The sequence below is a fragment of the Bacillus rossius genome, chromosome 5 (genome assembly GCF_032445375.1).
Source record: "Bacillus rossius redtenbacheri isolate Brsri chromosome 5, Brsri_v3, whole genome shotgun sequence".
NCBI lineage: Eukaryota > Metazoa > Arthropoda > Insecta > Phasmatodea > Bacillidae > Bacillus > Bacillus rossius.
In genome coordinates this window covers 81,105,254-81,130,554 of record NC_086333.1, presented here as the reverse complement: position 1 = coordinate 81,130,554, position 25,301 = coordinate 81,105,254, and the positions used below count along the sequence as shown (strand labels likewise).

Genomic DNA, 25,301 nt, shown 5'->3' with positions numbered 1-25,301 from the left:
AAATTAAATATATGTAATTATTTTAGGACAGTCAACTGTAATAAGTGGGAAACCATATAAAACTGTGACTCTTAATTTTATAATATCTTTTTATTTATTTAGCCTATAAAATTGTTTTGTGACATGCCATGATTATTTATTGTGCATGCGGTATTGACATGGTGTATTAGTAGGGCCATGCAATTTTCGCGATCGCGAAAAAAACGACGAAAAACGCGAAATATTCATTAAATCTGATTTTCCCACGAAATTTGCCTTTTTTTTTTTTTTTTTTTTTTGACAATTCACGATAAAACACGCGAAATACGCAAAAAATATTTATTAACTCCTTTGTTCAACACAACAGAGACAGTGCCAACTTGTACCACCTTACTACGAAAATAATATGCAATACGTTTTATATCTGTAAACACGGCAAGAAATTTCAACAATCCTTAAAAATCTGACGTGAGTAGAGTTTTAAACTTGTATTCTCATAAATTCATGCAGTAAGGGATGTGGATTGGAATCCAAATGGTATTTTTTTCCCCCGTAGCAACGTAACCATTTATAATTTTTTTTTCTAACCTCAGATAACTTGTCGTATATATAAAGCTGTCGGAAAAAAATTAAATAGAACCATCCGTCGAAACGATCGTGGTAATATATTTTATTAACGAAGTCACGCGCCATCTTCTTTGTTGATACTGCAAATTTGACCAAACAGTCACAGACTCTTTCTATGCATAGATGTGTCTATCCAGATGTAGAAAGTTGCTCACCCGAACAGTTCCGAAGTTTTCCGATCGCAAGTAAAAAAGCATCATAATTAAAGGATTAAAATATTTTTATTTTACGGTCATTAAGTATTTTAAATAACACCAACCTAACCTAAGATAACGTTTAACTTCGGAAGGAGAAGGCAATATCGTCACTACATATTCCAAAATGGCGCCATTCTAGAAATGTTCAGTATTCACAATGAATGCAACACATTAGGTCCTGAAATTAAAAAAAAAATCTCTTGGAAGTAATTAATTGTTGGTTAGTTCAACATGCCAAAAACGTGTAAAGGAATTAAAATTATGGCTTTTTAATTTTTGATGAAGGAAGTAAAATTATGATGTACAAGTATTGTATATAGTGTGGAGTGGCTACGAAAAGACTTGATTCCTGTAACTGCAGTCTGATACTTCAGGCCAACCATTTCAAGCATTCTAGGGACATTGTTGTACATTTTAAATAAATTATCAATATAAATATACCTATATATGTATATATTTTTAAAATTTATTGCAAAGTATATGCATTAAGTGGCTTGAATATAAATGCATTATATATTATATGCTAAGTTGATTAGTTTTAATATGCTATTCTAAAGTTAATAAAGTGTATATATGCATATTTGTATAGAAAATTCAATGGAAAAATAATTTTAAAAAATAATAATATTATTTGTCGGTAATTTTTTTTGCCAATTTTTAACACCGCCTTTCAGTTTTTTTAACGAATTTTTATACCGCTTTTACCTGTTTATAATGACGAAATACCTCATTTTTATTCACCACTTTCAGGTGGCCCTATGTATTAGTGTGTGGCTAGCTTGTTAATGTTCTGCCATGTTCCACATAAACTGTGTATTTTTACTTTCAACTTAATTCGGTTCAGTTTCGTTTCCTGTTTCTAACTGAAGTCATTTTGCGAGTCTAGAAAGCATACTAACAAGAGAGAATACATTTTTTTTAGAGCTGAACCTATACGAATTGGCAAAAGCATATTTTCCCGATATTTAGTTTTATCTGCATTTCTGCTGATTCACGATACGCTTGTTAATTTTGAGCTGATGTTGAAAATTGAAATTGCCTGTCATAACCTAAAAATCCATCGGTACCCTTTTCACTTTTCGTACTACTACATACATACTTAGAACTCCGATCATGTTTTAGCTACGTGAGCCAGTTGTACATATCAAACTTAAACATCCTATGTTTTAATAACATTCTTGAATCTCATGCATTGTAAATAAATATATCACCAGCATGGTAAAGTTAGATAGAATAAAAACTTGCTTTTTTTAGAGCATGGTTACCACTACAAACAGCGGAAAATACCAACTGCTTTAACTGCAAAGAAATGTCCGTAATATGACGGAGACATTTTTAAATTAACTGATGAAAAGTTTTTAAAATTGAATAAAAAAATAATAACCTAATAATATAGGAGTTAAAGTAAACTACTTTTACTGTTACCCACGCAAAGCAACCAAATGAAAGGCATTTTCGTATATATGTTTAGTACCATAAATTTTCGCCACCGCACACATTAAGATGGTATTGGAACTCCCGTTCTTGAATTGTAAACATTATAAAGTCTTTTTGCACATTTTAAATTCATTTTTTTAATTTAGTATTTTGTGAATCAATATATTTCATAGTTACCTATTATTAAATAATCTTATTTTATATAATTACGTATTAAAAAACTAAATATCCCAGCCTCCATTAGTAAATTCATGTTTCAGTAAGCAACTAACAAATGAAAACAAGCTAAAAATACGAGTTAAAAAAAAAATATGTTATGGTCTTATGTTCCATTTATGAACTAAAATACATGTGCATTTGCATTGCATGCTTTTCGAAGAATGAGTTATTTTGGGTAATCAAGTAAAATTATAGAAATTATATACAAGTAGATGTGTTTTCTCCTGAATCGGCAACAGTTGTATCGGCATATCGGCAAAATTTTATGAATCGGTACAGTTCTAGTTTTTTTTTTAATAAATCTATTCAATCCCATTTGTGGTGCTATTACGTTATACTTGGCAAAATGAGAACTAAATACATGTGTGTGTTTATTGTTAAAGAAATATTTTATTTTAACATATTACTGTTACGATAGCGCATCACTTGTCATCTGGCATCAGGTGAGTGCATTCTGAGGTGTAGTAACTAGAGATTGTCTAGATGTTTCTGTTTGTGTTGTTAAAATGTTATTATTTCATAATTTAAATGTGATAAAATGTAGATTTTGAGACAGCTGGTATGATTCACCACATGCGAGTATTTGGAAGATGTGGCTGAGATACGTAGAGAAGGATACAAACAGAGTATTATGCTGCATTTGTGGAACAAACTTTTGACGTCACTCATGGGAGCATTAACTCGGTTAAATTGCACGAAAAGAAGGAAAATGCCACATTCAGTTAGTGAATGACTTGAATTCGGGCAAACAGCCCATGTTAACTTTCACTTGCAGTTCAAATGTGAGTGGTCATGAGGCATATATTGGGCATGGGCCTGTATGTGCTTGGTTGGATACCTTGGAATCAAGTGATTCAAACTTGCACTTAAATGTCTCCAAGGACAGCAAAAATCATCTAACACATTTGTAATGGACACCGATGAACTTTAAGTGGCAGGTACATCCATCAGTTATGTAACAAGTCGTAAGTTTGCGTGCAACATACATAAATACATGATGAATAACAGAGTGACAGCAGAAATGATTTGGGCGTTAAACAAGGTTTCTGTGCCATATATCCGCCAGAAGTCCTTTAACATTATCTGATAGTTTGATTGCCCACGAGTTTAAGGAGATACATAGAGATAAATTGTCTGATGTAATAACATATGAACATTGTCATTTTTTTCAATATTGTTTATTCAAAAATGTTAAATTGTCCACTTTTTTGCAGTCTCATTTGATGAGAGTTTGAACACCATAGGGATAACGTTAAAAATTATGTCTACAAGTTTTTAACGTCAGTATATTTGGACTGTTCAATCAGCAGAAGACCTTCTGACCACTTTGATAACTGCATTAACAAAATGGAGATTGAATCTTCCAAATTTTATTCAGATATCTTTAGATGAGCCAAATGTTAATTTTAAATTCCTTGGAAACTTGCAAGTAAAGTGTTTTTCAAGTACCTCATAAGTCCAGTGTCAAGTTTTTTTTGGTATAGGAACGTGCTGTTTGCATATAATTCAAGGAGCCTACAAGACAGCTCACAAAGCTGCAAGATTCATGAGTTTCTCAGACAAACCTGTTTAAGAATTTTCCATCTCAACTATCAGAATACACACGTTTTACTTATTTCCTGTTTCCACTCAAATTCGGCCTAATTTGATGGGTTGAAAATGCCATTGTTTTGAATGGGCACTTGAAGTATTGTCATTTGTCGGAAAATATGTCTGTTTCTTCCGGTTTAGTGAATTTGTGTGTCTGTGTGTGTATATGTATATGTGTGTGTGTGTGTATATATGTATATATAATTTATTTGTCCATTCCTAAAGTTTTTTCTATGACAACATACTTTCAACATACATATTATGGTACCTATATAAACTTTATATATAACACCAGTATCAGTTTGATTAACTAGCATTTTTCATTTTTCTGAATTTTTGTTTCGGTGTAGAGTTATTTATGTGAAGTTATTTTCTAGGCAAAGAGAAGAGCACAAAGTTTTGCACAAACCATAGTTCCATTGGCAAGAAAAATGCTGCTTCTGGTGCAGTGAAGAAAATGCAGAATCTTCATCTAAACTGTGAGATATTTATGTACCAACTCTCATGTTCTTGAGATAATTCATAGGGATATATTTTTTTCTTTTTTTAATTGGATTAACCACAGATAAACTTTAGCTTATATGAAGTATATTAGAGTACCAATAATTATTCTGAACTAGAAAAAGAGAATGTATTTTCACCATCTGGATCTAGATTTTCAGCAGCGGATGGCCGTTTGGGCTATTTCTTGGTTTGAGGTTAACTTTAATAATACTTTTAAAATAATGTTTTAGGTTAATGCAAAGATTATTTAATTGTTTTCAGTAAGCAAGTACTGACCCAATAAATCTCATTCATATTTTTATTTAAAGTATTTAGGGTTATAACTTTTTTTTTTGTTTTATAAGAACCGGAACTGGAACCAAGTTTCTTTAAGTTAAACCAAAATGAAACCAAACTGACCAATAAAAAACCAGAATTGCATGCCTTACTTTAGTATTACTTAGGTACAGATGCTTACTGAAACTTTACTTTTAATATTTAATTTCAACTGCATAGAGAAAAAGAACACATGTCTTGTAACCAGTACAACTGTTTACAGTTATATTATTATTATTTTTATTATGATTGTAACATTAATTGTATATTCCATGAGCGAATATTATGTATTTAATTGTTTTATTGTAAAGAGGACAACCAAGGTATAACAGATATAACACATCTTATTGCCAGAGACAACACACTTTCAACTTCAGGGTCTTCTAAGAATTATTCTTTGGAAACTTTATTCATTTGGTCTTAGTTCGATACTCTTACACTCTAACATCCAAGTTTTTATTTCACTATGCACCTTATTCTGTTTGCTGATAGCTATAGCTCCTTGGTTGCTAGGGACTGAAAGTAAATAGTTATAAGGAGGAAGAAGGGAGACGCCATCGCCATCTTGCAGCGGGAAGACGTTTCTCGGGCTGGGGCGAACCAAAGCCTTGGTTGCTGCCCGAGAAATAGAAGATTCGCGTCATCCGCGATCGAGTACTACTTAGAATTCTCCGCTCTACGAGTTGAGAGAATTGTATCTGGACTAAATAAGTCCTAGATAGGGAGTATCGGCGACGTCGAGTACCAACTTCCGCGTCGATCCCGTTTTTGTCCCGTAGTGGTTCCAGTCAACTGAGGTCAGCACCAGCTGCGATCGGCCACGACGATTGGTGAGACCGATCCAGATTAAACCAGACTTTCTAGGACGAGAGGGAAGTCGAGTCTTCAGCCAGATACCCGGCTACCTCAGACCTTCTGTAGTTCGCCAATTACAGCTTACAGCGTCCAGTGTTCCAGCGTAGCAGCAGACCACCTGGAGGTCCTGTGAAGAGAGCTTCAAGCCTCCGACAACGTATAGCTAGACCCGGCATGGTATTCAATGTGTTCCAGTGACGTCATTTGCATCTAATTACCGACACCTAGGTTTGACACCTTGGTTGTTCTCGCTTAATCACATGTTAACCGTAACTTCACACCCATATTCAAGAACCCATTAAAATCATATGTTTTTTAGTTATTATTATTTCATTTATAAATAAGTAATGCAAATTTCTACTATTCACACAACAATACTAAATTTCCTTTTAATAATTACTCTCTGGACAGTAACACAGGGCAGTGACGTGCTAGCTGGACTATCAGTCTGGGTAGACCATCCAGTAGCAGCGTTCCTGGTATTTACTGCGACAAGGGTAGGCGCCAAGCACCCCATGAGAACACATATCAATAATTAGAGCGAGTTGAATACCATATAATACAGATCAAGGAGATTTAACTAGAGTGGCTACCACCACGAAGGAGCACCACGGTTTAACTACAGTCTGCACTACAGATTTGTACTACCTACCATTTTGCAACTTTGTATCTATTGCATTTTATTTTAGTGTTATGTTTTGCAATATTTTGTCTGTGTATTTTAACAGCTATTTGTTCATTTGGTGATCTAGGGAAAATATTCAAATAAAAATAGTGGATTAAAAATGGTAAATTAAAAAATTCAACATTGGTAAAAATTTACTTGGCTTATTTTTGAACTTATTCTATTACCATTCCCAAAATATTATTCTTTTAATATATATGTATTATATTAAGTAAATTAAATATATATAATGTACTTATCTGGAAAACTTAGTTCATAAAATGAATAGTTTCCCATATTCAGGGACCCAATTATATGGTGAAGCGCGAAATTCGTGAAAAACGTCAAAATTTGGCTGTTTTTAAAGTTTTTCCCAAAATGTCTCAACTTTTGGCACTAGAGTCATGCGAGTATAGGATTTTTAGGTCGAGTCGAGTTCAAGAGAGTATTCAAGAAATGTTTCGAGTTCGAGTTAAATTCGAGTTAAGTAGTAAAATACATAGATCTCCATTATTTATATATAACATTCATGTTTAAAGACCAGCAAATATCAAGGCCCTATACAAATCTTTGGTGTGAGGATTCTCATTGATGCAAATATTTTCATGGTCTTTAATAATTTTGTTTCTTTTGAAAATGCAGAGTATTAATAAAATTTACTTGTTAACAAAAAAAGTATAAAGGAATGTTTTAATCACCGACACCGAGCAAAATTTTATTCAAAACCATAGCATAAGTGCAAAAGTATTTGTCAAAATTCTTACCAGTCACTTAGCTGCAGGGTATATTAAGGATTTCCACTGTTCCAGGAAATTTTTGTAGCCATACAATAAATATCAACTTTTTTTTTTTTTAAGAATAGTTATACTGTATATATTTTAATATAATGCCTAAGCCTGAACATAACTCATTATTTAAAATTAAAAAAAGACATCAACATTTTACTATAGGAATGATCATAATCAACATTTTGTAAAAGTCTTTCATGGCGAAACACCAGCGGTTCAATGTGCTCTGGAGCAAGGTTTTCTCGGCGTGTAGATACAGTAGAATTTTGTTATAAAGTACATCAATAAACCCTTAACTTTTATACCTACTTAGTAATGAAAGTACTTTATTCTGAAAGTTACCTTTAAAGTGTAGTACTTTTGAATTTTTGAAAATAGAGTAGTAGGGGATAAAATGTTACATTAGCTTGGAAGCAAATATTTGTAAAACAAGAATTTAAAAAAAAAATTACTGAACTTAATACATTAGCCTAAATTCTAGGCCTACATATACAAAATTTATATCTGTCGAACACAAAATGGCAAATGGTTAAAACTATTTTGCAGAACATTTATTGGGATAGAATTCCCTCGTCATCTTCTAGGCGACCAGCAGATAAAGATGACTGTTCATACAGTTTAATAATTTTTTCGCGATCTTTTATTGTTGACAGTGTAGTGGGCACCAATCCAAATGACCTACCACATCTGCATTTTTTCTGCCTTTGTCAACTTCTTTTAAAATTTCCACATTTTCCTTCAAAGTAAACTGCTTGTGTTTCTTTTTATCTATTTGGCCATCCATCCCGATTAAAATATTCAATCAACAATATTGTTTGCCTCGTGCCAAGTCAAAAGTAAACAAACCTCTCATCTATAGATAACCAGTTCCGCACTAGTAGCGCACGTCGCGAGCATGGCTGTGCCAGGCAACATTCCGACCTTCATGGCAAAACAATTAAAGCGTGTCGGCCATGTTGTGACACCAAACAGTTCAAAAAAAATATCCTGCATAATTAACATTATATTGGATTTTATATTTTGTAGATAAGATAAAATATAATTATTATTTGACGTTTGTATCTGCGGTAATTGAAACTTTTAAAACGTACTCTATAAATAACCAAAAGATGGCGCAGCTAAAAACAATTGTCTTGAAGAGGGGCGAGATAGCAATTGATTGTTTAGATCGTCTCGTGCACTAAAGTGTGTGATCCATGGAGGACGAATGGGGCGTTATACTGTGTTTGTTGAAGTTTGATACTTGTTAACGATTCTTGAAAGTGATAAAAATTAATCATAATGTACATTTATATTAAAGAACCCCTGCGCAAACACAGTAACTATTATGTAAAATTTAATTTTCCTGATAACTGGAAAAGAATGGTCGTATTGTAAGGTAGTATACGCTTTTAATGTTAATGTGAAATATTTTTACATTGTTTACATTGGTGTTTTGAGCGGGAATTTAAAATCATACGTTGAACTGAAAGATACAATGGGTTTCTTTTATTTACATGCGCAAACACGGTTAGTTAACACGTAATTTTAAATATTTTTATACTTAGGCCTAACCAAAAAAGTCTGAAAAGAAATCATTAAACTCGAACTCGACTCGTGAGTCGTGAACAGCCGTGCCGAGTCCGAGCACTAATTAAAAACTCGACTCGAACTCGAAATTCGAGTACTCACAGGTCTCTATTTGGCACGGAATCCAGCGGTTCATGCGAGTTGATTGACGCCATGCGGAAGTTCATAGATCTTTAACACAGGAAACAAATTTCAATAAAAAGTATTTTGATATAACTCAAAAAAAATTTGTTTTAGTACACTGCCCATTGATTTTTGTAATGAACGCCACAAACACAAGTTGCTCTTTGTGCTGTGTTCATCGTTTTGTACATCTTGTATCTTCATATCTTTGGTTATTTAGTGGGTAAAAAAAGGATGGTTTTGTTTACAGGAAATGCTGCAATGCTTTTTATATTTATGCCTGGTTTTACATATATTTCTTTCATTACTTAATGTGACACATAAAATTTAATTTTTCAGATGGAGAAAAAGTTGTTTCCCGGTAAACATCAGCTATAAATTCAATAATAATATGATGATAACCTATCTTCTCGTTGGTTTACACTTAACGATTTGAAAATCTTATAGGTTAAGCAAAGAAATAATTGTTAATGGTGTGTTCAAATATGTTACAATGTGTTTAACATAACGTTTAGCCCCGCCTCTATGTTTTCATTTACTTACGTTTAGAAATGTACACATTCTGTAGGTTCTGCCCTGTTTATGCCAAAAGATAGAGTTGGTGTCCTGTTTCATTTAGTACCTACCACATGTTTTAATGAATCAACAGTAAAGTTATTTTAATTTTTTGGTTGAATTCTACACAGTTATGAAGATGATCTTATGTATATTCGTACATATGGTTTCTGAAACCCAAAACGTTTGTTATTTTCCTGACATGTTTTTGAATCATTCTGCAAGATGGCATTGTGAAATTGTGATACTTCCAGTAGTTTTCTATTTTATTAAATGGTTGGATTGTAAAATTGGTTGGTTGATGTAGGTTAGCGACAATTAAATTACTGTAAAATCATTGGGAATTTAAAATGTAGCTAACACTCTCAGAAACAAACAAGCAATGCAAAAGAATTTTATATCTGTTAAAAAAATTTTATTCCGTTTATATTATTTCATTTTTGACTCTTGAAACGTAGATTCAGATTTGAAGCACTCATTAGTATTTGGATTCGAGATTTGGATTCAAAAAAAATTGAAATTCGACCCATCACTATTTGAAACATGACATAAAAATTATAAAAAAAAATGTTGAAATTAGTAGTAAATTAGTATTGTCTTATATTTGAGTTTGATATTCTTATTCAAATTTAAAAAATCTGATATTCACACAGCTATGTGGCTATGGAAAAATTTGGTAACTAATATGTTGTAAGCTGAGACTGAAAAAAAATATATATTCTGAGTTTTCATTCTGTGGTAAAGATGGTAGCCGAGAATGGAAGTCCTGAAACCAGAATATAACTTATTCAAATCTGTATATTGTCCTGTGCTTTGGAAATATTTAATAAATAAAATTTTTACGTCATTTTGCATATTTTTTGATGATTAACAAAGATGGTTCAGGTAAACAATAGGTAACTGCTTTTAGTAATTGGTTTTACCTTGAGTGGGAAAAAAACTTTCAGGGAGTATATATACTTATCGGAGGTCCTCTAACTGCTGGAGGATAGTTCTGTCGCTGCTAAGCTGATTGGTGCCCTGCTTGAGTAGCTGAAGGCAGGACAGGAAAACCCCCGCATCCCCGCGCCAGCGTCCTGACAACCGTCTTGGCTGTCGAATTGCTGGATATCTTCGGCACTCTGCGCACTCGATTTTTCTGGCCAAAAACACCACGACCATGGATAAGTGCCGGTGTTGGTAGACATCTACGATAGTTACTAAAAATGGAAGATGGTGACATCAAGTGTTTTCGACCTGACGCCACCATTCGTGCATTGCAATACACTGACGAATCTCAACGTCCAGACAACTGTAGAACTAGTCCTGGTTTGATAACAATTCATCCTTACTCATGTAATGTACCACACAATTATTAGTGTAACTTGCATTCGTGATCTTACTTAAACTAAAATATCTTGTGGATTGGTTAGGTACTGCTCCGTTCAAATCCTTACTTCAGTAAAACAGAACAGTTTTAGAGGAGTGTGTTTGAATAAAAATTTTTTGTTAGTAGATGTTTCTAAATGAGAATTTTCTTTCTTTAAAGGGTATGTAGTTTTCTGTATTCTGTACATGCACAGGTACCAATAGTTCTTTTCCAGGGTGGAAACTTTGTTCTAGGCTGTTTCGGATGTGAAAAAATGGAGCAGAGCCCAGGGACTTTCATGAAGTGCGAGATGTGTGTTTCCGAGAAGTGGACGGTCGTGAGGGTGTATTGCTCTTCGGAGTGCCGCTGTAAGTAAAACCATCGCGAACAGAACTCCTGTTTCGCACTACCAGATTTATGACATACCTAATCTTTTAAATATTTAATTTAATAAAAGTAATTTTTTTTAGCCTGATGTTTGTACCACAATTTAATAAAACAAGACTTGGAAAAAGTTTACTTTTTTAATCTTACAACAGTTATTAATTATTCATTTTTACATTAAGACTGTAGAACATTTTTCAAACACATAAATACTCGAGAGATTTATTTTATTTGTTCCGAAAAGTTAAGACATCCTTAATTACAATAGTTATATTGAAAAAAAAATGCTTTATGTATCAGTCGAAATGACACTGTTTTGGAGAAGTATCATGGAACATTTTAAAGTATGTTGTTTGTTCAGTACCATGCTATTTCTTTTAATGAACAGAGTTCATAAAAAAAAATATATGTATATTACACTGAAATCTAATGTTTTAATTGGAATTACCATGGAAATAAAACCATGAAATCTGGTCGGCTCACGAGACGACTGGAGATTGAGCCGTCGCACCCGCCCGTGTGTCCGCAGCGGGCGACTGGGCGTGTCGGCACGGCACGGAGCACAGCGAGGGCGAGCGCGAGAGCGACTACGCCGGCCAGGGACACGGCATCGACTGAGCGCGCTGCTGCTCCCGCTCACGACCCGTGCTACGGCTCAGCGCCAGGATCTAACACCGCTTTTTGCTGTTTTAATGAGCAGGCGTTATCCTTCAATGCACTAACTACATTTTTAACAGCCGAGATGAATAGAGTTGTGCGAGTGTAACTATTTTATCCCACGGAGTTTATTCTTTGAAAAATAACATTTGCACTAGAAATAGTACCATACATCCTTAGCCACTTTGAACATTTAATGGAAAGATGTAATGTATTAAAAATTAATTGAGAAGTCATATCCCACATTGTAATGAAACTGTTTGTCGCACAAGCCTTGTAGCAGGTTTAATGTACACTGTTCTGTTTAACTTACATTCTAGACTAGCTGTTATTCACACGTGTGCTCACGTGGTGAAATGAAGTTCCCGCAAGCACGCACTTTTTAGTTTAACTCTTAAATGTTGAGTACGTTGGAACATTTTGTCATCACCAAATATGCACGCAAGCTTTTAAGGTGAGAAATACACTTGTGATGTTTTTTAAGATGGCTGGAATACCTGAGAAGAAGGTAGTGATTCAAGAATTTTAAGAGGAAAACAAAGATAGCAAAGTTAGGTTTTTTTTTTATTTTTAATAAAAATATTTTTAGTGCCAAAGTTTACTAGTTAACTATATAAACTTGTGTGATATCTTATAGGAGAATTTTTCGTAGATTCAGGTAGGAATATATAAATGATTGTAAAAGACTGAACATTTAGTATGCAAGTTTTCTTTTTATATATTAGGTAGGCCTGTGCAAATATTTGAATACGAATAATTAATTATTTGATTTAAACTCGAATGCTAACACTTGAAAATACAAATATTTGTTTAGGAATATTTTACATAGCATACCTAATGAGTTCTAACGCTCACTGTTGAGGTAGTCAGTTGTGTGATATAAATACCGTTTTTTTTTTTTTTTTTTTTTTTTTATAATATTCTAATGGGATTTTAAAATTGTAAACAATATGTCATGTTTTAAACATGCAGCAAATATTCAAAAAAAATTTCGCTCTGTCCAGCTAAACAGTAACAGAAAATTGTGCTACTGATTATAAACATGGCATGTTTGTGGCATTTAAAACAAAGTATCATGTGTATTCATTTGATCACACACATCAATAATAGGAAAAAAAAATTTACCTCAACAACAATAAACGACCACCAAATATGGACATTCCAATGTGATGGCCATTAAAATAATTAAACACTATAGTTTCAACGGGGTATAAATTGATAGTCACAATAATTGTGACATCTAATGCCATGTGATACAGTAGCAGCTTACTTGCTGTATGTATTTATTACAAAACAAGACTCTGTGACTCAAAAGCAAACAAAGAGAAAATAACACTTGGATATTAAATGAAATTAGCGAAAATGATGTTTATAATATTGCTGAACTATAATACAATTTGCCTGGGTACCATTAACAATGAAAAAACATGAATAACTAGACTTTAAATATGTAAATATAAGCTCATTTAATCACAAATTTGAGAACACTGCATAAAAAACTAAAAAACAAAAACCATGGTTTTCGTGAGATGGATAGGATTTAACATTATTTTTTGATACAAAAAATTGTTTTTGATCAAAATGTAGTTATTGAAAATAAGGTGAATAGGAACTGAAATGAAATGTTGGTAGGTTATGTTAAGTTAGGTTAGCTGCATAATTAAAAAGTAAAAACACAATATTTTTCTGTAAAATTTTTAATATTTGAACAATATTTACATGTAGTTATTGTAGTTGCCTTAATATAACCAACATTTCATTTTAGTATTATTTGTTTTATTTCCCTATATATTTGTTTCATGATGTAAAAAAATATATATATTTTGTGGGATTCTCATTATTACCATTCAAATTCAGTATTTGTATTCAAACAAATATCTGATATTTGCACAGGTCTAATATTAGGAGCCGTAAAGTTGATTACCAGAAACTGTTGATATGATCAAACCAAGTCACGTCCAGACTTATATTTTGTGCTCTTTTACTGATGTATTATTGTCAATTTTTATTGGTGCATTTACAATGTATTGTAGTAGTGTATGTTTTACAGTATACTAAAACTAAATCTTAATGTAAGGGGGATGCTTGAGTTGTGTTTGTGATATCATTTCCTGTCAAGTCACAGTATATTTAGGTTTTCATAGATTTTTTTAAAATATTGTGACTAATAGAAGTTGTATGTTGTGGAAGGAGTCAAGACGACTGTGTTATATCAGTATTGTTTTATTGTGGCTATTGCCTATGTTTTGTAATTCATTGTGCTGTAGCACTTTTCGTTGAGTATTTGAACATAACTGAGTCCTGCTGTTTTTGTTTGTTTGAGACCAACATTATTTTAATAAATACTTTTTTTTTTCTTTGAATTTTGGAACTTAGAACTCTTTATTTTACATTTTCATAAAAGACAAAAAAAAATATATTTATAAAATGTACAAGTGAGCTCAAATGTTGCCTCACGTATGAAGTAATGTTGGCATCTGGTATTTCATCACACTTGCAAGAAAAAAATATCACAACTACTGTCACTTTACTGCCTAAAGATGAGGATCAATGTTTAAAAGTGCTGTAAAATTGTATTTTATTCTAATTTTATTTGCAGCAATAACACTGGGGTTGAAATCCATGAACCTTTAAAAAAAAAAAGTACATAAAATACTGAAGTAATCAGAGGGAGCGAAAAACACCACTTCATTGGTTTGGCAAAATGTTTTTTGTGTCCACTTCTTAAATTTTCAGAAGTAGATCATAGTGTTTGACTAAATGTGTGTGCTCTTTGAAGAATCAAGAGAACGACACAGTGTACAATTATTTTGGTGGATGCGTAAAATTTATGTATTTTGATAAAAAGCAACATTTAATTTTTTTTAGTAAGTTTCAAATATGAATAAAAGTTTTTGAGGAATCGCCCAACCCAAGACACTGCATTCTAAAACTGCTGCCTCAGATATCTTCACCAGACTTGTAGAATATTTAATGTAATAATTTTACATTTTCATGTGCCAGCATGTATGCATTTGACTCTGTAAGAGCATTGTTTTTGATATGCAATGTTATGTGATTATTGATGTACTAAAACTATACATTTTTACATAAAGGACTTTTTTTTAAGTGAATGCATTTTAATTGTAACTTCCAAAATAATTTTTAAATAAAATTATGATTCTTATTTGTTAAATATGCCTGTGCTAACCTTGATGGAAAAAATGTAACACTTTACTTTAGCAATCATAACAAAAATGAACACACTAATGTAGACAAGTCAAGGTAACATAAAAATAGTCAAAGCAACAATTACAGATGACAATTATCATTATGGGTACAGTTACACCATAATTCATCATGTACATAAATGAGCAAAGTCTTGGTAACTCCAATGCACAGTACCACAATTTGGGTTACTAATCTTGAGTGACAGTCAACTCTAAACAATTCAACAGCTTTCACACATTACATGATGCACTACACATTCATTTGCAAGATGTAACATCATAGAGAATCAAGAAATATTTCTCTAATTATATTTTTGCTCAATTTCAACTCCACAGATAATAATTAGGTGAGAGCACATTAATTTTAAAGTATAATATGAAAGATTTCCCATACAGTCATACTGTGTTTGCTCACGTATAAATAATCAAATTTGATTTAGTACAAAATGCTTATTTAAACATCATGATGTAGATGAATCCTCGTCTGGAACCACAAACACTTTCTTGCGAGGGGAAAGCTGAGCATGAACTCATTTTGCTTCGCACTTGCAGAACGCACTCCTGCGTTCCGCGTCTCCCAGCCGAAGCAGCTAGCGGTGGCGTGCCTTCTTGCTGGAGTTCTTCTTGGGCCCGCCGGAGCGGTTCAGGACCTTGCCGTCCTTCGCCATGTCCTTGGTGGGCGTGCCGGGACGCTCGAGCAGGGCCGTGCCGTTGGTGACGGCCCCGTTGGTGGAGGCGCCAGGGCTGAGGTGCGCCGTCGTGGTGTTCTTGCCCGACTCCTTGCCCGCCGCGTTGTCCTCGCTGCCGCTGTTGCCCGTCTGGGACTCGGTCTCGCTGCTGCGGTCCTTGTCGTGTGCCGGGTCCACCAGCCCGCTCACGGCCGCCATCGACGTGATGGACGACTTGGAGAACAGCCGCTCCGAACCCTTGAACTTTCTGACGGGAAAAATAATGCACAGGCAGTGTGACAAACACACGTCTAATAGGACATGTTGGCAAGGGTAGGAATGGCTGATAAAGAAACAACTTCTAGTTTTATTTAAACCAAGACAAAATGTAACCCTCTTTACTCCTGTCTGAATGAGTGGCATCCTGATGCTGATTCTCAGCTTTCAGAAATAAAAAGTGTGGACCTGTGCTGTTATCCCAAAGTCGTAGACCAATGCCAGGTATGTTGACTTATTGCTTACAGTATTTACCAAGTATTACTTGTCAAGCTATTTAACTTCTTACAATACTTTCTTAAGGAAGAAAATTTTTTTCATGATTTCGTTATTTTCTGGCAGATTATTCCTTATTGGCACAATCAAATGGATAACAAGATTCTTTTCTTGATTATCATCATTAACAAAACAAAAAACTGCAGACAGCAAACAAGTAGGATAGAAACCTAACAATAATCCAATTTTACAGTGGGCTGGAAATTTGGTTTTTCGACACCTTTTTTTTAATTTTTATTATAATTTTAAATTATTTTTGGAAATTTTATTTGCTTTATAATTTGGTTACTATAGGGTGATTTACTCTTTGTTAGGCTGGTGTACTCTACGTAGTTAAACTTTGTGCCAGTAGACTGAAGCACCTTTCCCAGAGACCTATCTGATATTTGCAAATCTAAGACTTCGTTGGCAGCCCTTTTGACATTTCTCTCGCTTGCAGGCACGTCCCAGGCCTGTAATATTACTTCACGACTAAAACTGCATACAACAGCTCTGGACGAGTTACCATTTCTCAGAGACGAGCTTACCTTAGCCTTTCCCGTCACGCATTCGTCTTAGGTTCTCTCCTCGAAAGTCATGTCATGGACGCTCGTTCCCAGCATCGTTGCGTTTTTGCCCACCCCCCCCTCCCCTCTCGGTTCTTAGAATTTAGCCCCGGAGTATTGACCGGTCGTGAACCTCGCCAAGCGTTGACCGACTCCAAGGACGACTGGCATAAAAAATGTGTGTGCAAAGATGGACCACACACATCATCTAGCGGCGGACATAGCAACTTCTTTTCGTGTCACGAGCCCGTGGAGCTGACCACTGCGACATCTGGTGACAAACTTACTAACCTCCCAGTACCTTCCCCTGTAGGCCGCCAGAGTGCAGCACCAGACTGCGCCATTAACCCTAGGTTAATGCAGACGTCTTGGGCGAGTCGATTTTTTATTTCAGACACCCCTCAATAGGTAGCGCTAAAGTCGGCCAGTGCTACCAACTTCGAGACATCAAAGTCAGTCATAAGTCCCACTCGGGGAACTTCGGAACCTTTCGGTCCGGACTTCCCAGTCTCCCCCCTCTACTTTTGATTGAACATTTACTTTTAATTACGTGACACGGTTCTTCGCGAGACACTTCGTGTCGCGATCCCAGACGGACTGTTTGTGATTATCGGCGGATCAACGCACTGCAAGACTTCCATTCGGCCGCAACCGACGATGTAGTCAATTAGACAAGGGATGCAATCCCTGTAAATTTCTTTAAGTAGTTTAGTCCATCTGCACAGTAATCAACATAGTAGTTATTTTCTTTTAAATAATTTCTTTTTGAAATGGTGGGAACGTCCGCGCCCAGCCGCGTATTCGCGGGCTTCAGATCCGGACTGGCGACGCATCGGAAAATACAAGCCAACTTCCCTGTCTGGTGAGTTACGATCCGCGAAATTCCCCAACCTCCCCTTAACTTTTGCCGGCATTCTCTGCCCAGTTTGTTAACTGTCTGTGTAATAGTTCTGATCAGTTTTGATTCGGACTGTTCCAGACAAGGTCCGAGAGCCGGACGCCATTTTGGCATTTTCACCACCCTTCCTCAACAACACACAGGCGCCCTGGCATTATGTTCCCGATTGATCTCCGGGAAACGAAGCCCCGACCTCCGGTGCTACTGTATCTTTTAACCTCTTTCTGAACTTTCTTAAATTACGCCGTCAGACGAAGTTCATCAGATAAACATCATTTCTGTACTTTATAAGGATATATACTGGGATGGTTTAAACATATTTGTATTGTTTTTATTGGTTTATGTATTTTTTTAATGAAACCTTTTTATAATTTAATTCGGGGCCGGCCCATATTTGTTTTTAACATATACCTGAGAGCTTTTTTAAGTACGTAATTGATATTGTATGTTAATATTTTTTTTAATATCTGTTATACGTTTCCAAAGTATGGAGTAATTATATTCAGACGGAATCACAGCTTATTTCTATTCATTTCTCATACCCTTGTGAAACCTTAAAGATTCCCAGCACAACAGCAATAAGTCACGATCTCTGGAGACCATGGCATATTCCTTGACCAGTTGTCTAAACTGTTAGTATTACATGTACCAATCATGTCTTTACAGAATTTGAAAAATTAATTGAAATAAAGTTACCTTTTATATCATGTTATTCCTGAATTCTTTTTGTATCCCTGTTAAGTGTTCAGACGACTTGCATTTCACCAAAGAAATCAGGGTTTGATTGCCAGTAGAACACACGCAAGATTATTTGCTAGCGGAAAATGTCTTGGGATACCCCCACTTGCCGGCCATTTATTTCTATAAGTGCTCAATTCTCATAATTTCATATATAATCTCAAACGACTCCGTTTAGACAAGACATTAAAGCACTGCCTACAATGGCAAACTAGATGAAGTCGTAAGGAATGTTATATAAATCGTAGGGTGGTTTTTGAAGAAGTATAAATGCTACTCACAGAACTTGAATAAAATGTAAATCTTACGACTGACAAGACAAGCCAATATTTAGGAGCTTACTGAGACACGAGGATCATAACAATGTACTAAAACTTACCTTTTGTACACAAATACACCTGTAAAATGTAACTTCTTATAGGATATTTTTGTTAAGGTCACGCTGTCTTGGCAGGTCTGTCATTGGTCCTACAATGTATTACAAATCAGGCACTAAACAATTTTTTGTTAAACACATTGAAATACCACTGACTTTCGCAACTGCTCAGACCTACGGAGACCAGAGTCCTAACAATGTATTACAAATGAGGGACTGAATACTTTTTTTTTTTAACACATTGAAATACCACTGTGAGTTTCTCAACTGCTCAGACCTACGGAGACCAGAGTCCTAACAATGTATTACGAATCAGGCAATTAATCTTTTTTTTTAACGCATTGAAATACCACTGCAGACCTGCCAACATTCAAATATAAAAAATCGTGAGGTCCTCGATAAAAATTTTCAGGCCCATAAATACAGGTTAGATATAAAAAACAACAAATGAGAATCTTTAAATTTAAGTGACATAAGTGTACATATGTTACATGGTCTCTGCTTCAAAATTTATTTCAACAAATTATAGGTTGCAAATTTAATTTAGTTGAACATAATTTAGCGCTGTCGTGTCATGATCATGCAGGGCTGCAACTAAAAAAGATGTAAAATAATATTATGCTCGTGTATCACTATTATCACTGTTCACAGCAAAATTAATTTTTTTATTGGAAGCAATACACTTTGCGTGTTAGTTGTGTTTTTTGTAGCGACATGTTTCACAATGTCTCCTCTTCCACTAAGCGAGATACAAAAATCAGCACGGCACACGCTACAAAATGCAAAATTGCTTCATTTACGTGACTCGAGTATTGATGGAAACTCGTTGCTGTAAGCTTTCGTAAAACTTGTTTTGTAACTTTTACAAACAAAATCTTGGGGCCCCGAAAAATCGTTAGGAAACACTATTTTGGAATGAGGGCGTGAGATGGACCTTAAAATCGTGAGCCTCACACCAAAATCGCGAGAGTTGGCAGGTCTGCCACTGTGACTTTCGCAACTGCTCAGACCTACGGAGACCAGAAACCTAAGAATGTATTAATTATCATGCACTAAATCTTTTTTTTTTTTTAACGCATTGAAATACCACTGTGACTTTCGCAACTGGTCAGACCTACCGAGACCAGAGTCCTAACAATGTATTACGAATCAGGCACTGAATCTTTTTTTTTTAACGCATTGAAATTACACTGTGACTTTAGCAACTGCTCAGACCTACGGAGACCAGAGTCCTAACAATGCATTACAAATCAGGCAATGAATACTTTTTTTTTTAACGCATTGAAACACCACTGTGACTTTCGCAACTGCTCAGACCTACCGAGACCAGAGTCCTAACAATGTATTACGAATCAGGCACTGAATCTTTTTTTTTTAACGCATTGAAATTACACTGTGACTTTAGCAACTGCTCAGACCTACGGAGACCAGAGTCCTAACAATGTATTACAAATCAGGCACTGAATACTTTTTTTAACACATTCAAAAACCACTGTGACTTTCACAACTGCTCAGACCTACGGAGACCAGAGTCCTAACAATGTATTACAAATCAGGCACTGAATACTTTATTTTTTAACACACTGAAATACCACTGTAACTTTCGCAACTGCTCAGACCTACGAAGACCAGAATCCTAACATATAATTTACGAATCAGGCACTGAATCTTTTTTTTATCGCATTGAAATACCACTGTAACTTGTGACTGCTCAGACCTACGGATACCAGAGTCCTAACAATGTATTACGAATCAGGCACTAAATACTTTTTTTTAACGCATTGAATTACCACTGTGACTTTCACAACTTCTCAGACTTACGGAGACCAGAGTCCTAACAATGTATTTCAAATCAGGCACTGAATACTTTTTTTTTAACACATTCAAAAACCACTGTGACTTTCGTAACTGCTCAGACCTACGGAGACCAGAATCCTAACATATAATTTACGAATCAGACACTGAATCTTTTTTTTATCGCATTGAAATACCACTGTAACTTGTGACTGCTCAGACCTACGGATACCAGAGTCCTAACAATGTATTACGAATCAGGCACTAAATACTTTTTTTTAACGCATTGAATTACCACTGAGACTTTCACAACTTCTCAGACTTACGGAGACCAGAGTCCTAACAATGTATTTCAAATCAGGCACTGAATTCTTTTTTTTTAACACATTCAAAAACCACTGTGACTTTCGTAACTGCTCAGACCTACAGAGACCAGAGTCCTAACAATGTATTACAAATCAGGCACTGAATACTTTTTTTTAACACATTGAAATACCACTGTGACTTTCGCAACTGCTCAGACCTATGGAGACCAGAATCCTAACATATAATTTACGAATCAGGCACTGAATCTTTTTTTTATCGCATTGAAATACCACTGTAACTTGTGACTGCTCAGACCTACGGATACCAGAGTCCTAACAATGTATTACGAATCAGGCACTAAATACTTTTTTTAACGCATTGAATTACCACTGTGACTTTCACAACTTCTCAGACTTACGGAGACCAGAGTCATAACAATGTATTTCAAATCAGGCACTGAATTATTTTTTTTTAACACATTCAAAAACCACTGTGACTTTCGTAACTGCTCAGACCTACGGAGACCAGAGTCCTAACAATGTATTACGAATCAGGCACTGAATATTTTTTTTTTTTAACACATTGAAATACCACTGTGACTTTCACAACTGCTCAGACCTTTGGAGACCAGAGTCCTAACAATGTATTACGAATCAGGCACTGAATCTTTTTTTTTTTAACGCATTGAAATACCACTGTGACTTTCGTAACTGCTTAGACCTACGGAGATCAGAGTCCTAACAATGTATTTCAAATCAGGCAATGAATACTTTTTTTTTTAATGCATTGAAATACCACTGTGACTTTCACAACTGCTCAGACCTACCGAGACCAGAGTTCTAACAATGTATTACGAATCAGGCACTGAATCTTTTTTTTTTTAACGCATTGAAATACCACTGTGACTTTAGCAACTGCTCAGACCTACGGAGACCAGAGTCCTAACAATGTATTACAAATCAGGCACTGAATACTTTTTTTAACACATTCAAAAACCACTGTGACTTTCACAACTGCTCAGACCTACGGAGACCAGAGTCCTAACAATGTATTACAAATCAGGCACTGAATGCTTTTTTTTTAACACATTGAAATACCACTGTGACTTTCGCAACTGCTCAGACCTACGGAGACCACAGTCCTAACAATGTATTACGAATTAGGCACTTAATTTTTTTTTTTTTAACGCATTGAAATACCACTGTGACTTTCGCAACTGCTCAGACCTACGGAGACCAGAGTTCTAACAATGTATTACGAATCAGGCACTGAATCTTTTTTTTTTTTTAACGCATTGAAATACCACTGTGATTTTCGCAACTGCTCAGACCTACAGAGACCAGAGTCCTAACAATGTATTACAAATCAGGCACTGAATACTTTTTTTTAACACTTTCAAAAACCACTGTGACTTTTACAACTGCTCAGACCTACGGAGACCAGAGTCCTAACAATGTATTACAAATCAGGCACTGAATACTTTTTTTTTAACACATTGAAATACCACTGTGACTTTTGCAACTGCTCAGACCTACGGAGACCAGAATCCTAACATACAATTTACGAATCAGGCACTGAATCTTTTTTTTAACGCATAGAAATACCACTGTAACTTGAGACTGCTCAGACCTACGGATACCAGAGTCCTAACAATGTATTACGAATCAGGCACTAAATACTTTTTTTTTAACGCATTGAATTACCACTGTGAGTTTTGCAACTGCTCATACCTACGGAGACCACAGTCCTAACAATGTATTATGAATCAGGCACTGAATCTTTTTTCTTTTTTTTTATCGCATTGAAATACCACTGTAACTTGTGACTGCTCTGACCGACGGATACCAGAGTCCTAACAATGTATTACGAATCAGGCACTAAATACTTTTTTTTTAACGCATTGAAATACCACTGTGACTTTCGTAACTGCTCAGACCTACAGAGACCAGAGTCCTAACAATGTATTACGAATCAGGCACTGAATACTTTTTTTTTTAACACATTGAAATACCACTGTGACCTTCGCAACTGCTCAGACCTACGGAGACCAGAGTCCTAACAATGTATTATGAATTAGGCACTAAATACTTTTTTTTATCGCATTGAAATACCACTGTAACTTGTGACTGTTCAGACCTACGGATACCAGAGTCCTAACAATGTATTACAAATCAGGCACTGAATTTTTTTTTTTTTTTTAACGCATTGAAATGTCACTGTGACTCCGCGACTGCTCACACCTTCGGAGACCAGAGCTGTTTCCGAACACAGAAATGCGCCGACAGGCCTACATCCCTTAGCAAATGAAGCCATAAATTAAAGGATTCATTTCTAATGGTTGGCTAGTACTATCCAAATACTTTTACTGCTAGCACCAACTGTTGACAGCTGTACTATTGTGCACCAGCTATTTTGAGTCGTGATATCTACGAATATTCTGCAAAACGTAAATAACAACAGCCAAATAAAAAGAAATTAAGTTAAATGTAGAGTGAATGTTATAAATGTTAATGATCAAAATAAAAATTTGTTTATGAATCTCAAAATATGAAAAATACTTAATATAAGAATTAAATACCTGCATAAAAGTTTGCCTATCAGTGTTTTTTATTTATCTCTATTTGGTTACCACTTATGCTTATAACATTTCAAACCAATCTTATACCAAAAATCTAAAGTACGTATATTATGTACAAAAAATAAAACACGATTACGAAGGCAATGAATGTAGGGATGCATTAATAGATGCGAGTGTGCATCCCTAGAAACTTCAATTGTAATGGATGCGTGTAGAGATGCCAATACATCCCTTGTGAGAAATCAGAAGCAACGCAAAGAACACAGCGTCCACTACGATGCACTTCTAGTGGCTCGATTAGCTAGTATTTGGATGCAAATAGGTTTTAGCCTTAATGCATTCACCACTATGTCCCTAGTACAGCCAGAGTCCTATGTCGGGACACCTCCCCATTACTTTATGTTCGATTTTTCAAACCTCAAATAAAAAAAGAAATCTACATACTGAATGTTGTCATGGCCATACCTGCAAAGGTGACCTGCATGTATTGCATAACTTAAATGCTGACCAATGGATTTGATTAGCAATAGGCTATCCGGATAAACACACGGTATATTTCAAAACTTGTCACCGTCATTCAACGGCATTGAATGTAGCTCGTCCTCACCTGTTGCGCTTGTCCGCCTTGCTGTTCGTGCTCTTGTTGCTGGCGAGGTAGCGGTCCCAGCCACGGATGATATTGCCGTAGAGCTGCGTGTCCTCCAGGTAGCTGCCCTCGAACGCGTAGATCTGCCGTTCGAGGTTAGCAAGAGTCTCCGCGATCTCCGCCTTGCGCTTCACCAGCTCCGCTAGTTCGCCGCGCACGTCTATCAGTGGCTGGTTCTTCGACGACATCGCTTTTATTTACATTCAAAAACAACGCAAACACACAACGTTCAAGTACGAAATATTTAGATTCCAGGACAACTTGTTAATAACATAAACATTGAAGTGAGTCGATTACAATCATAGAATAAAGAGTATTACAATAATAATTTCGATCGATCGATCGAAATTGAGGTTTCGATAACAGCCCATAGATAAAAACACAGAAGGAGCATAATGTCACAAGCATGTTCAATTGCAACTTTCTCTCACCCCCTTTCCCAATTTTTAGTTGTCTCATAGGTCCCTTGGATATTACACCACCAGCATTCCTTCCTCCAGCCAATTCTACTACCACGTTGTCCTCACAAGGAAAGTGTACGAAAGCCTACCCCCATCGTTCTGTTCACCTCTATTCCCTCTGGAGCTTCCACTTGTTATATTTCCGATCTTTATACCCACCTCTGTGTACCCTAGTTCCCAGCTATCCCCAGCCCCTCTCCCTTTATCATTTTAAACAACCTGACTTACTTCCCCATCTTCCTCCTCCCATAATACTTCCCACCCAAACTCCATAATCATCTCAGATGAACTAGACATTTTTCCATCTTTCCTTATCCGCCACATACCTATCACCCACCTTGCTGCTATATGCTAGTGACGTCGACCCAAGTCTCTCCCGGCTCCTTCAGGCCGTTATGCCTCGCCAGCGCCATCTCTTGAGTGTGTTGTGCGACGCAAGTGTCGGTGACGTGCGACGTTTGTTTGCTTTACAGGATATGACTTAATATTTTATTATAAATATATTTTTGCTTTACGTTTTTTGTATATTTTTATTATAATTAATTCTGTATTGAAGGGTTTTGTATTTTATAAGTTTTAATTGTTCACCGGGCGCCAAGGCCGTGGCTTCCGCCTGTGACCAATCAGAGTGTTCCGCGGGCTCGCGGAGAAGGGGGGGGGAGACGCGGGCGCTGGGTCGCGGCAGGGGAGTGGGAAGCAGTCGTCGCCAGGACTCGGCA

General features: G+C 35.6%; 2 protein-coding genes across 10 annotated transcripts in view; one reads left to right on the top strand and one right to left on the bottom strand.

Annotated features, from left to right (window-relative positions):
• The window catches only part of LOC134532109 (uncharacterized), a 120,630-nt gene extending 105,711 nt beyond the window's left edge, over positions 1-14,919 (top strand). For all 9 annotated transcript variants that reach the window (XM_063368419.1, XM_063368421.1, XM_063368418.1 and 6 more), the window contains 3 exons: positions 4,427-4,528; positions 11,025-11,138; positions 11,684-14,919. In XM_063368419.1, coding sequence (XP_063224489.1) covers positions 4,427-4,528; positions 11,025-11,138; positions 11,684-11,772 — 305 coding nt within the window. In that variant the 3' untranslated portion in view covers positions 11,773-14,919. The remainder of the gene's footprint in view (positions 1-4,426; positions 4,529-11,024; positions 11,139-11,683) is intronic.
• Positions 14,910-24,444, bottom strand: LOC134532110 (chromatin modification-related protein MEAF6). The gene is made up of 2 exons (XM_063368427.1): positions 24,083-24,444; positions 14,910-15,956 (listed from the first exon to the last, which is right to left on the bottom strand). The coding sequence occupies exons 1-2, from the start codon at positions 24,307-24,309 to the stop codon at positions 15,611-15,613; spliced, it is 573 nt and encodes a 190-aa protein (XP_063224497.1). The 5' UTR covers positions 24,310-24,444; the 3' UTR covers positions 14,910-15,610.
• Positions 24,445-25,301: the final 857 nt, after the last annotated feature.

Coding starts and splice junctions, on each gene's coding strand:
- LOC134532110 (XM_063368427.1), bottom strand. CDS start 24,309: ATGTCGTCGAAGAACCAGCCACTGATAGACGTGCGCGGCGAACTAGCG. Junction 15,957..24,082: donor AAGGCGGACAAGCGCAACAG/GTGAGGACGAGC, acceptor TTTTCCCGTCAG/AAAGTTCAAGGGTTCGGAGC.